Source organism: Podarcis filfolensis, assembly GCF_964270895.1.
Source record: "Podarcis filfolensis genome assembly, chromosome: 9".
In the NCBI taxonomy this organism is placed as follows: Eukaryota; Metazoa; Chordata; class Lepidosauria; order Squamata; family Lacertidae; genus Podarcis; species Podarcis filfolensis.
Window position 1 is genome coordinate 55,310,266 of NC_139610.1, and position 14,133 is coordinate 55,324,398.

A 14,133-nucleotide genomic window follows, 5' to 3' on the forward strand; every position below is an offset into this window, starting at 1 on the left:
TGCCTTGGAAAGAGGTACCTTGCTATAGGGTATTCTTATTGGTCTTCTATGGTCCTGTCTTTGCTGGTATTGCAATAGGTCTTGTTAAAAGCCATCAAAGCACATGGCCAGATGAGCCATACAATAATCCCACCTGTCTCACTAAAACTGTGTAGCTATTCAGGGCATTGAAGATGTATAATAAATACATAGTAAGGGCTAATTTGGAAAGACAATTTATGTCTTAGGGAAGCTTTTAATGTTTAATAGATTATTGTATTTTAATATTATGTTGGAAGCTGCCCAGAGTGGCTGGGGAAACCCAGCCAGATGGGTGGGGTATAAATAATAATAATAATAATAATAATAATAATAATAATAATAATATATTATTATTATTATTATTATTATTATTATTATTATTATTATTATGTCTATTGGAATACATTTCCATGAAACCATATGAGTTCCTTAGGAAAATTGGTAGGGGAACACCCAACAGGAAGTTGTCTTCACAATATGACTGGGGCTGCAAAGACACAATACACTAAAATACACCCTCCCACAAAGAATCCTGGGAAATGTAGTTTACCCTTCCCAGAGCTGCAGTTCCCAGCACCCCAACAAACTACAGTTCCCAATATCCTTTTTTGTGTAGAGGGGGAAATGTGTTTTAAATGTATGGCATGTATGCAGACTGGGTAACTTCATTGAGCTAGGCACCACAAATGAAGCTTGCTCCCTATATGGTACTCCATGTACTGGGCAGAATTTGTTGCAAGAAGTTTGATGCAGCAAGGAACATTAACAGCATCATGGTAGACATGGAACTAGACTCCAACCACTCATGCATATTGTCATGGCATAGTCCCAAAAGGGGTGTGCTGCAGAACTGAATGTGATGGGAATTGTGGCAATGATAGAAGGGAGGTGAAATGGGCTCTCTGTTAAACAAAGATGACTTTCTTGGTTACTGACAACATAAAGACAATAACTTCAGTGAGACCAATGACTAATGTCAGCTAAGAACATGAAAAGGAGAACATAGGATACATGACTTCAGTAGGAATTATTGTTCCTTAAATCTAGACATTCAAGCTATAGCAAGACCACATTTTGAGAGAAACAAGTACATACTTCACTTACTCTTCATTTAGAGCACAGCGACGGTTTGTTAGCGTGCCATACTTCCTTAAAGTTTCGGAGAGTTCGGAATACAGCTTGTCCGCTAGGCTTCGAGAAATTCCTTCCCACACCAAGATAAGCACTACTATCACTGCTGTTTCACAGCTGTGGCCTGCACGTTCCCGTACCAAACAAAGGAGTTTTTCTTCAGTGCTACTTCTACGAATCACCTGCAAATACAACCCCCCCAAAAGAAGTTTTCTGGTTTTTAGTGAGATACAAAATAGGATAGAATGTCTGTTTAAGGAAGACATTTATGCTCATATCCAGTCTGCCTGTAGCACAGTTTACTGCAGTGTTGTGCGCAGAAGGTTTTAGGTTCAATCCCTGTGATCTCAAAGTAGGAAAGACCCCTGCCTGAGATATTAGACAGACGTCAATCAGAACAGACAAGACCGGGTTAGATGGACCAGCACCCTAAATAAATACAAGGCATTTCCCAACTTTGGGAGGCCTTTAATTGGAGGTACATTTTCAAAATACTATACTTTCCTTAGCTCAGTCCAATACTATTACTAGGTTACATTTCATCTTTGTATACATTTTGTTTTGCAAATTTTGCATGATTGGGCAGCCGTGAACTTTGAGATACAGTCTGTGTTTAGGTATTTTTTAATATATATAAACTCATTTCAAAGTTATAATACCTCTTTTGACATCTATCCTAGATCAGAGGCTTAAAAAAAGTCAAAATGGTAATATTCTCTTTTAAAATGATCTGCATATTTACAGCAAACAAATACTAGTATTCTTTATTAAACTTAAAAAATATCTTTTATATGATCAAGTGGGAAAAAGGCTTACCCATTTAGCTATAGGACATCCTTGGGCACTTTTGCCTTCTTTCCCCGTATAGACAATCCGCTCTATCCTTATGGCTTTGCCTTTCTGTCCATACCTTTAAAAATCCAAACAAATGAATAAAAGTAAATATTAGCATTTGAACTGAGCAACAGAGATTGACATGCAGTGTATGTGTGTATAAATATATATATATATAGAGAGAGAGAGAGTCAAGTCAGCCTTGTGCCATTATTTGTCCATTTTCCCTCAAATCACATCCTTTATTTGTAGCTATTATGTGTATACATGATGTTTCAAGAAACTCACACCATACTTTGTAAGAGACAATATGTTCATTGAGATTCCTGCATTTGCAAGGGGTTGGACTAAATGACCCTCAGGGTGCCTTCCAACTCTATGATTCTATGATATATCTATCTGATCTCCTTGCTCAAAAGAATAAAGGCGTGAAGTGTCCTTAGAAGAATATTAAGACCTGCCCTACAGGGGTCTTTGTATCGCATTTTTAGCACAGCAGCTCTAAGAAAGAATGAGCTTAAACATTGAACTAATTATCTGAAAAAGGACTCTGCTCGTCATTTACATCTGATAATCTACTGTTTTATCATATCCAACATATATGGAAATGTAAGTGTGCAGAGGAAAAGGAGGCAATGTCTTGAAAAAAGGTGGAATGTGCTTTAAATTTGCTGCTAGCTGAATGAAGGCCCCTTTAAAATATGGAAAATTTGTGTTGAAGGGAAACAAGACCTAGAGTCCAGAATTTAGCTAATTTCAATTATATGTGCCTTACATACAATGAAATCTCATCTGCATATAGCATTTGTTTGGCTGCCACTTGATTCTAACAATACAGAACAGGAAAAAACACCTCACCCCGGCATATCAGATTAAGGTGCTGTAAAAAAAAAAAAAGGTACTATGATGTAGAAATAATGACCAAGTTTCCAAGCCAAAACTGGTCATTTATTCCTTTATTGCATACATCTCCAACCTTCGGCCCTCCAGATGTTTTGGACTACAATTCCCATCATCCCTGGCCACTGGTCCTGTTAGCTAGGGATCATGGGAGTTGTAGGCCAAAACATTTGGAGGGCCGCAGGTTGGGGATGCCTGCTTTATGGAATTCAATGAATGGTACTAGATTCCTTAGTGTAAATAAACAGAAGGAAGATGAACTCTTAATTGTGTTGTGGTTTTTTGTTTTGTTTTGGTGGGGGAGCCTGCTTGAGGTTTTCTTTCCTTGAGCTGCATATGCCTTTTGCCATCTCCCCTATGTACCTTGGCATGTGTGGTGGCCAGTCTGGGAATGCTAGGTCCTTTCCTGCTTTTACAGTCAATGCCAATTCGCTAATTTGGCAGGCTGGCCCTGTTGCTGGCATCTGCCTCAGAGTGGGCAGATCAGGGCAGCAAGCCAGCCGACCTGTCAAATGTTGTCGTCCTCCAGTGAATAGCACAGTGCCCTGTGCTGGCAAAGCAGGAAGAGCCAGCCTACCAAATAATTACTTGGGAGTATGCAATTGTGGTCTTCTTTGTGTGCAAAGACCGAGGGTGTGTGTGTGTGTGTGTGTGTGTGTGTGAGAGAGAGAGAGAGAGAGAGAGAGAGAGAGAGAGTAAATCCTGACATGCACAATAGATAAATTTTAATCTGCCGTGTGCCTTAGCAAATTCATTACCGTTCTTCCATTATTTCTCTAATAGCAGCCACATTAGGACCGGCTCCTAGATGGGTGTAGAAAGGGCCTTCGTCTTTTTCGATAATCTGTTCTGTTTAAAAACAAACAAACAAACAAAAAGGTTAACGCTGTATGCTTTTGAAGATGTCTTTAAAAGATATTACATAGTAAAGCATAGGTTCACCTTATACACATATTTTGCTCACTTCAGGAAAAAATTCTAAATGAAATCTGTAACAAGACCTGTTTGCACTACACATATGAGTAAAAGCAACCCCAAAGAGTCTTGGCAGGTCATCTGTGCACCAGATCATTCATGGACTGATAGTAGGGCTAGGGGAAGAATTACTATTTTCACTTGGGAATTGTTTTAGGGAAATTATTGTACCAAACAAGATAGTGAGCAATATTTGGGGCAGTTCTAATGCATAATGCCAGATGAATGATATTTTTTTTATATAAGGCATGGTTAATACAGTTACTGTAATAGGGGTCAATTAGGATTTTCTCTGTTCCCGTTACCATCAGGAATCAATAAAAGTTATTGCTGTGGAATAGCTAATGGAAGAAAATCAGATAGGGCATATTCTCGACTTTTGATATGTCAGCACCTCTGCTTATTGCTTTTTTGGTGCAGAAATATTGGAAGGTAAAATCCCCTTATTACATAGGCAAGAAACCTATGACCCTCCATATGTTGCTGTACTACAAGTCCCATTTTCCCTGATCACTGGCCACACCGCCTCGGGCTAATGGGAGCTCAAGTCCAAGAAGAACATCTGGAGAGCCACAAGTTCCCCATTCCTGCTTTATTACATCTGGTCGACCATAAATAAAGGTTGGAAATGAGTCTAGATTTTCATTGATAGTATTAGCCTTTTAGCTTTGCAGCAGTTCCTGCTATCTATATATGCACCCCAAGGCTCAGTTATTAAATTTTTAAAAAAGGTAAATTGGGGTTCAGATAAATTCCTTTAAAACCATCTGTTGAAAATGCAAATGCCTCAGTGTGACCGGTTCTATAAAGGCAGAGCAAAGTTTAGTACTATGCGTTGAAAGATTCTCATGCATCTGTGTCCATTATTCTCATTGTGGTGCATACATGGAGGACGACTGTTCAGGCCCAAATTGCATGCATCTTGAAATGTTTCAAATAAAATGGGGCATGTGGATATACCAAAGGGGTGTACAGTAGAAGATGATGCTAAATGTCCTGCTGCTCTTCTCTACTCCATAGCCAGATGCCAATACAGAGAGAGAGAGCCCACCTTGAGAAAAGGGCAGCGGCTGTAGAGGGAAGGACCACAAATGGAGGATTCAGAATCCTCAGACCATGCACTTATTTAATACATTAAATCACACCTCTATTCCTTTGTGGCGCTAGGCCAAAGGTCTTCTATGAAGACGTTATCTTTATTATGTGCAATTTGGTCTTAAGTCATTCTGCACCAACACTTTTCTAGTGTCCTAATTCACCATGACAAAACTAGATGCAGTTTCCTCATTTTACTTGCACGGGTTATTTCAAAGAGACAGTTTTCCATTCTGTTTGCCTAGGAAATCATCTTGCATTTCTGGCCTTGCTCAGGCGATACCTTCAGAGGAGAAATCATACCTGCAAGAATCTCAACTCCACATTTGCCTTCACTTTGTCCAATCACACCCATATAATGTGCTCAGAATGTAACAAACCAGCCATCTTTTTATGCCCGTATTTGATTGTGGGGAAATCTAGACACCATAAACCACTCCCAAAGCAAAGTGGAGAGTGGAGTCAGGATGAATCCATAGCCAACCACGTGTTGTATAGCATCATTCAACTCACAGTATTTTCCATGAAGGAAACTGAAGGACAGAGTGGCTGGAACTGCAAGAGCCTGAGATACTTATAATTTATGGATAAGAAATTCCAACCTGCAAACTGAGAAATGCAGTTTGGGACATTTATTTGAGAAGACAAGGGAAGTCTTCCCTATAGGAGAAAGGGGAGGAGGGTGACATGAGGAAGGGAGCTGGCTGGGCTTGGAAAATTATAGCAGAATGGTATTATTGTATTCATTTAAAAACAAACTCTGAAACATCAAACTCAACTCACCAACGCAGCTACAAGATGGGAAATCGTACTGAGTTTTGACAGGTGTGTCCAGTAGGTTTTTCACAGGAGTATCTAATAACTTGGAAGGTGACTCTAAAAAATGATTGAGAGCTGTTCCAGCAGCCGTTCTTTTGGTTGGTGTTTTTTCACTGGAATGAATGGGCTGTTGATCTAAAGAGGCTGCGTGGCTGTTGAAATCTGCAGCGGCGGAATTCCTTGACAGAATAGTGATGGGTCCCACAGTTTCAACTTTCACATGTTTCGGTGATTTGATAGTAAGGGACTTGTGATCAAAGGGCGTTCTGACCTGAAACTGTTTCAGCTGCTGCTCCATGGTTTCAATTATACTCTTTTGTTGCATGTTCTCACAACCAAAGTGCTGAATCTCTTGTTTAATTGTTTTTTTCCACGCTTTGTTCTCCAGCTGCCCAGCTGATGGAGGGGTGCAGACATTCAACTTGGAGCCAGCTTCAGCTTTAATAGACTTGTGTCCCACACCGTGACAGGTGTCAGATTTGTTTTGTTGTTCTTGCCTGTTTAAGATGTGACACCTGAGAGCAGCATGCTTCTGAAAATCCCTTTGAGGTTGAGTTGGAAGATGGCAGCTTCTCTGATCAACTCCTGCATGGGACGCCGATTGCTGACTGTAGGGTACGTACCTTTGCTGAATCTGGGCAGGTTGTGGGCTACACATGTTGCTGGTCAAATTAGAATATCCCTGTGTTTGCTGGAAGGGTAGTTGTCCAGCTGAAGTTGGTGGAGACTGGGAGGCTTCTTCCTGAAAGCAATGAGGCCCATCTTGTTTGGGGGCCATACTATGTGTGTAATATTGCATATGCTGTAAGTCATGAGTTACATTTTCTGCAAAGAGCTCAGTGTTCATAGGGTTTTCTTTTTTCTCAGAGACTAAGTGCATGTTGTTCAAGTAGGAATGCTTCATAACAGTATTTGCTTTGAAAGCATGATTGTAAAGGGAATCTTTACTGTTCATATCGGACACCGGTCCTGGCCTGACCTGGGAGTTTTGCACTGGGAAGTCCGTTGATTTGAAGTAATTGTTTGCAGTTTCAAAACATTCTTCCAATTTAAGCTGATTGAAAGATGCCCCTTCTAGCTGCTGCTCTTGTCTGCTCTGGGAATGAGGAAAGGTCTGAGGAAGTTCTCTACTCTTCATGTGCAATGATTGCTGCTGGGAGCCCATGGTTAGCTGTGGACTGTGTGGCAACTGTGTTGGCTGGGTCTGGAGCATCTGTTGCAATATATGTGAACGGAGGAACTGTTCATTTTCCAATGGTGGAAGATTTAAGTGCTGTGGCTTTATCTGCGACTCCAGGGACTGTTCAGTGCGGTGTTCAGCTTGCGGCTGAAAGTGGAAGTGCTTTGCATTTTGCTGCTGTTCGTGGGATTTGAGCATAGTATCCATCTTTGTAGGCTGTGGTGAGTGCTTTTGGAATTGCATTTGCTTCTCAGCTGTAAGATGAGGTGGCAGCTGTGTTGCCTCACCCTTGTACAGTGCTGGTATCTGCTCACATTGTGTGATGTTCTGGAAGCAAGTTTGCCCTGTAACCTCCCTTGATGCATTGGGGCTCCCAGGATATTGTTTTGGATGGGTCTGATCAGCTGAATTTGACTGAAGCTGAAGCATTGTCCTTAAGAGCCCTTCATTTGATTTTTGGGGAGACTCACTGGGGCGAAAGTGAGGGGAAGATATTCCTGTCCAAGATGTTTGCAAGTGAGGGTGTGACTGATGCATCTGATTTTTCACCAAGTCTTTTTCATTGCTAGTTACGGTCTCCTGGTTAATTTGGCCCAGGAGATGTTGATAATGTTGTTGCAACTCTTTACTGCTTCCTACTATTTCTGTGTCTTGAACCCGCGGCTCCAGTTTTGACTGCAGTTCATCAGGATATTGTTGCCTGATGCCTGATGCCATTGCAGAAAGCATCAGATCCCTTGTTTCATTGCCAGTCTGTTGTGAAACCTGAACCTCTTGTTGAAGACCCTGTTGAGAACTAAGTGCTTGCTGGCAAAGGCCAGGAATTTGTGCTGCAAGCTCCCCCTGCTGCTGCTGCTGCTCTCCATTCTTCTCTTTCTTCAAATGAGTCTCTTGACTTTGGGTCTCATAATGGTTGTGCACTTCTGAAACACTCATGGAAAGAATGCTGTTTATTTCTGGAAGAGGAGAAGAAGCTGCAACAGGAGGTGGGCTGAAATAACTCTTCTTGAACATGGGGTCTTGTTGGAACAAAGCACCATTTTCCTCTGCTGGCTCTGCTGGCCTCTCTGAGCTATTGTTATGAGCTTTCATATTGCTGTTGGGATTTAGTGAGAAATCTTGACTGGGTAGTGAGAAATCTTGACTGGGAACCTGCCCCATGTTTCCTGGATCATCAGTATTCTCTGTAGGGGACTGGCATGCATTTTCGGATTTTTGCTGCTCCAATTGCAGTTCTGGTTTCTGAAAAGTGTAGCAAGCTGGCAATGTGGATATCTTACTGCCGTCTTCTGTGCTGTGGACTTCAGTGGCCACAGAATCTAGCACCTGAGGCAGCTCAGAGTTTGAGGTTTGTGGGGAGTTGATCTGCCCTGAGGTATGGGATGAATGTGGTGTGCCACAAGTCGATTCATTAGTAGTCTGTGTGTTTATGGCATTTGTAAGAGATGTGGTTTTCTGCATTGCAATGGACACATGATCTGGATTATACTGAGACAGCGTTTTCTCAAGGAGTTCACCATGCATGTTTTCCATAGAAGAGGCAGAAACTATAGCACCATTAGGCATTGACACTGCCTTGCTCTTGCAGAGCAAGGCAATGTCCCTGTTGTGGCAATTCATGTTTTCGCTCTCCTGTTCATTCTGAACCTGGGGAGCAGGAGGAGTTTCTGAAGCACCACGGTTGTTTTTGGAGGACTGTATGAGAACTGAAGCTGCATCTTCTTCCATTCTAAAACCCACCAAGTCCTCCTCACTGCATGAATTGGGAGCATTTGGTTGATCACTGCCATCCAAAGAGGTTTCTTTCCCCCCTTTTGCTTCTTCATCTTGTCTAAGCTTTTTGTTCTGGTGAAGCCCGTACAGAGAAGGCTCACTGAAAGTGCGTTTTATCCCACCATTTTGCATATACCTGCCACAGTCTCTCTTTTCTTGGAGGAGGTCTGGGCTTATTCTGTTATTTGCATTTCCTCTGACAGCGTGCTTCATTCCATAGTTGGCCTTGAAATGCAGCCACGTGTGGTCGCCATTGACTTCAACCTGGCCCTTCTCTGCTGGTGGGCTCCCATTCTGTAGCTTCACTGACAAAGGCTCTCCCTGGCAAACATGAGAAGGATGTGGTATTAGAAATGGGCTCAAACTACTGCCTTCAACATGGCTGGTTCTATCCTGTTCCATCTGGCCTACTCTGGGGCCATCCACAAGGCTGCCCTCCTATTGTATCTGAAAGAGAGAATGGGGGAGGGGGAAAAATCCATGTTTATTTGATGCACGCTACACAACCCCACATGGCAATTACGCACTTCATCTAATGCACTTCCCCTTCCTAGATCGAGAGCCTCATGGAAATTGTGACAGTCTAAAAGTGCTGGGATATACTGTATTCTTCATGCCATAAGACGCACCCGACCATAAGACGCACCTAGTTTTTAGAGGAGGAAAACAAGAAAAAAAAATATTCTGAACAAAACAGTGGATGCGTGATTTTGGTGGTGCAGGCTATGTGATCTGATGGTGAATTTGGGGTGACCCAATGCAAAAACCCTGAAGATCCATGTGGATCCATACTTTGTAACCACGTTTTTGCGCTACTGAGGCCCACTGAAACAGTGGATGCGTGATTTTTTTGGGTGCAGGCTATAGCCATGGACATGCTATGTGATCTGATGGTGAATTTGGGGTGACCCAGTGCAAAAATCCAGGGCCCACGCATTTGCTCCTAAGACGCACAGACATTTCCCATTACTTTTTACGAAGAAAAAGGTGTGTCTTATGGAGCGAAAAATACGGTATATTATGTCAAAAAATATACAGCTGTGCATCTTTCTTGGAGAATAGCAACATGTATGGGAAGACTCTAGAAGCGTTCTAAGAATCGCAAGCTCTCTTTCCAAAAGAGATATATTACAATCCATGCTATAATGGAACTCAGCAGCTCTGAGACTGAACAGATGATGGTTTTTTAAAAAAAACATATACACTCTCAAAAGCAGTGAACACAGCTGGACAGATGTTCACTCTTTCATCAGGGGAGAAGACAGCGCTAAACAGCTTTGAGCATTCTGAGGTTCCAAGATCAAAGCTTACAAGAGCACCCACAGAGAATTCAAAGTCCCAAGTATGTCTCTGAATACAAGTTGCTGGGAATCATAGTTGATGTTGAGCTACGCTCAGGTCCTGTGTGTGGGCTTCCCATAGGCATTGGACTGGCCACTGTGAGAACAGGATGCTGGACTAGTGAACCTTTGGCCTGATCCTGCAGAGCTCTTCTTCTATTTAGAGGTCTGTGAGCTCCATCTTGGGACAAGCCGAGTTTCAAATCATGTGAAGTTTGTCATTAAAAACACTGCTGCTAGTGAAATGGGATGTGAACGCTTCAGTATGATTAATTAACACCTGCTTGAATTATTAAAACAGGATATTTGCATGCAATGATTGTAGCAGCAAAGCCACTCTTTGAAAATGTCACCTATTACACAGACTGCAGCAGTAGAACAAGATTGCTTGCTCCCTTTTCTGTGTGATGTTTGAATGCCGTGCTCCACTTTCCATGGTTATTTCTGCCTTGTAATGTAAAAAGTAAAAGAAAACAGAAATTCAAATTTTTGCAGTTATCTAAAATGACCACATGTGAAGAAAAAACCAAAACGTCTTAGAAAGTCCTCTGTATTAGACCTCTGCATTTAATAAGTGAGCTGGGGTGAGGCATTCCACACCCCCCAAAAAATCCCATTAATTTTTTTCATTTGTGCCCTTTATCTAATATTGGGCCATAAAGACAAACCATAGGTGGAGGTGGAACTGTAAATATCGAAGTATGTCCCTCTGCAAGTGCAAGCTTTCATTCCAACAATTCCCACACAAGTTCAAAATTCTGAATTGCATTCATACAGTGCACATCTGTATGGTATGGTAAGCACGGCAATCCAAAATAATCCTAAATAGATCCCCGCTTTACTGTCCTTCATGGGACAGGAAAGCAGCTGGAGGAAGAGAAGTGGGCAGAGGCCAGAGAAAGAACAGTGAGTGGAGGGATGTTATTTTCGCATCCTTGGGACCCCCTGGGAAACTCACTAGACCTGCAGGACCCAGGTATGGAAAGTGTTATGTGCTGAAGTTCTCACCCTGGGCCAGCAGGGGGATACTGTAGATAGTTATGCAAAATGAAGAATCGAAAGTGACGTTCAGTGATTGGATAGTCTGTATGCAAATGAAGGATCAAAAGTGACGTTCAGTGATTGGATAGTTTTAGAAAGTTGCAACAGTTACATTGTTCTGGAGCTCTATATAAGCAGGCTGACTGAGCTCCTCAGTACAGTTCTGTTCCAGCTTGCAAATAAAGAGCTGCTTTGGAAGAATTGCTGTGTCATCTGATATGTTCACCCACAACTTAACAGAAAGTGTAGCTGACTGCTGAATAGGGCACAGCTGTAGGAAGCCCCATCTACCCCAAACACCAAGGCTAGAGTTAGAGACTAGGGGCGATGTTAACAGTTTCCAGGCACCCTTTGTGAGATTTTTGTGGGTGAACTATGGGTTTGTTTGGGCCCTGGGTGGGTGAGTAGAAACCAGGCGGCTGAGAAGGAAGGTGTGTCAGAAGGATGTAAAATTGATTTTGGTTCATATTTATTAATAGTTTCATATTTTTATTAATGCAACTGTATTTTTGTAGTATTTAAGTTGTCTCATGTTTTTGTTGTCTATAAACTACTTATAGTGCATGCATATGCGTGTCTCTCGTGTGTGTGTGTGTGTTTACACACATGTGTGCGTGCACACACCACACACAAGTAAATAATAAATAAAATTCAGGGGTTGAGAAGGGGAAGGATTGTGCCAGTTCTATATCAGCATCTGCCCACCATTCATGGTAGAACAACTGAGAGAGAAATTAGCCAATGTGAAAGTCAATTGGCTTATTCAACTGAGTTTGGGACATGGATATATGTCCTTTAGTAAGGAAGAAATCCCAGCCAACTTGAAGGTCATCTAGGGATTTCTGTTGGAGTTGGGTCACTACCAATATATTGAGCAGTTGGGTCACTGCTCAATATGTTTATTTTCTTTCCAAAATGGGGAATTAGCAATCTGCAAATAGCTGGACAAATCCCTTCCCCTTTTGTATGAAGTAAATTGTACCTCTTCCAAAGCAGAGTATTTCCCCAAGTATAATAATTTGTATTTCCTGTCCCCTTCAGTTACTGAACTCCAGCCAATATACTTATCAGCTTTACTTACACACACACACGACCAGCCATAGTTTATTAGAAATTCATGGCACATCAGTAGCATCTGCGAAACAATGATTACATCTAGGACCAATTCTGCAGTCTAATCCATCATAATTATGACTGGCCTCTTTGAAGATGTCACGATGCATGACTTAGAACAGCACATTAGCGTGCAAAAGGGATAGTGATCGTATTTGCCCAATATGAATTTTAAATAATTCCACCCACACCAATTGACACTTTGTGGAACATGGAAATGTTGGTATATTACTTTTCTCATATGAGGCATAAACTATTGCCAATTTAGACGTATGCTGCTACTGTTGCTTTTTAAAAGATGCCCAACATCTCTTTGCATGTGCCTTCAAGTGCACCACATTGAGAAAAAATGCCAGACACTACTTTTCAAGGAGGGGGCTGGGACCCCTCAAATTTCTGTGGCGGTTGTGTGCACATGCCGTGCGTTGTGCTCACCTCACTCACACACTTGCTAAATCACGGGAGCAAGCTGGCACGCTTGCCCAAGACAGACAGATGCCAACAACCCTGACATTTTACTTCTATGCATCTACTGTACCACAATTCTCAGTCCAGCTGCTCATCTAATGAAGTAGGCTGTTGCCTGTCAAAGTGCATAGCATAGTGTGTCATGAAGTTGCTATGGTGACAGGGGGCCTTTTGGTTTTCCTACTGTTACAGACTAGTGTGTTTATTTGTCTGGAGTTTCTTACACATTATTCGTTTGCTATATTTATATATTGCCATTCAACAGACGGTTTTACAAGAGGACTGCATAGCAAAATTGGTCCATACCCTAGAACATCTTAACTGTAAGATCCTTCACTACAATTTCTCTCTCTCTTTTAAAAAACTGGATATTCCTTACACCATATAGGTGCAGTTGGGGAGGTGGTTACCTGAAGGCTTGCAATGGCCACAGGGAGAAAAAGGTCTCCCTGGAAATATACTGAACTCTCTTCTCCTCAGGAACATTCCAGAAAGGTTGGCGAAACCAAGACAGCATTGAATGGCATAAGCTGCTTGCTCAAAACACACTTGGGAATACATATCGGAGGGAACAGGTGCCTAATCTTTTTATGGAAACATTGTCACAGCAGCATACCAAGCATGGCTTCCACAGATAGAGAAACCATTCAAAAGTGTGATCTTAAAACTAAGTCCAGCAACAGATGCACAGAGCTGCATAGAAACTCAACACTGTACTAAAGAAGAAATGAACCAGAATACCATAGCCAGTTGATGTTCTAGTCTGTCTCCCCTTTCCTTCCAAAAGGCCTGTATCTGCAAATGCATACACTTTCAGTGCTAATAATAATAATAATAATAATAATAATAATAATAATAATAATTTTTATTTATACCCCACCCTCCCCAGCCGGGCTCCCCGGGCTCAGGGCGGCTAACACCAGGTATAAAAACAATTGATTAAAATATTATACTTTCCATTTTATTAGTCCACTCTCTTTAAGGTCTCATTATATTAAAATGGTATGGGGGGCAGGGAACCCTGTCTACATCTGTACATGGGTATCCTATCCTATCTTTAAAGCAGCTATCCTATCTTTAAAAGACATCTGACGGCAGCCCTGTTCAGGGAAGTTTTTAATATTTAATGCTGTACTGTTTTTAACATTTGATTGGGAGCAGCCCAGAGTGGCTGGGGAAACTCAGCTAGATGGGCGGGGTATACATAAGTAATAATAATAATAATTATCCATGTGAATTTTTTGGTGGGACTGGGTAAAGCACTGAAAAGGATGGAACAGGCTATACTCCTTCACACACACAAATGAGAAGAACAGTACCTGTACATTTTGACTCCTCTCTCACATTCAACATATGCTAGAAACTTTTTCTTTAAAGAAATGAAAGCTGGGAATTATTATTCATCCGGGGTGGGAGCATCCCCCCCCCCAGATACGCATTCAT

The 14,133-nt window shown here is 41.7% G+C and overlaps 1 protein-coding gene across 2 annotated transcripts in view; it reads right to left on the reverse strand.

Moving 5' to 3' along the window:
- Positions 1–14,133, reverse strand: part of TET2 (tet methylcytosine dioxygenase 2) — a 70,421-nt gene that overhangs the window by 13,142 nt on the left and 43,146 nt on the right. Inside the window, exons 2-5 of one of the 2 annotated variants that reach the window (XM_083631578.1) lie at positions 5,740–9,049; positions 3,645–3,735; positions 1,969–2,062; positions 1,126–1,334 (exon numbers count right to left, since the gene is read on the reverse strand). In XM_083631578.1, the coding sequence (XP_083487704.1) occupies positions 1,126–1,334; positions 1,969–2,062; positions 3,645–3,735; positions 5,740–8,941 (3,596 nt within the window). In that variant the 5' untranslated portion in view covers positions 8,942–9,049. Of the gene's footprint in view, positions 1–1,125; positions 1,335–1,968; positions 2,063–3,644; positions 3,736–5,739; positions 9,176–14,133 lie in introns of both variants that reach the window. The other variant, XM_083631577.1, reaches the window with a different exon arrangement.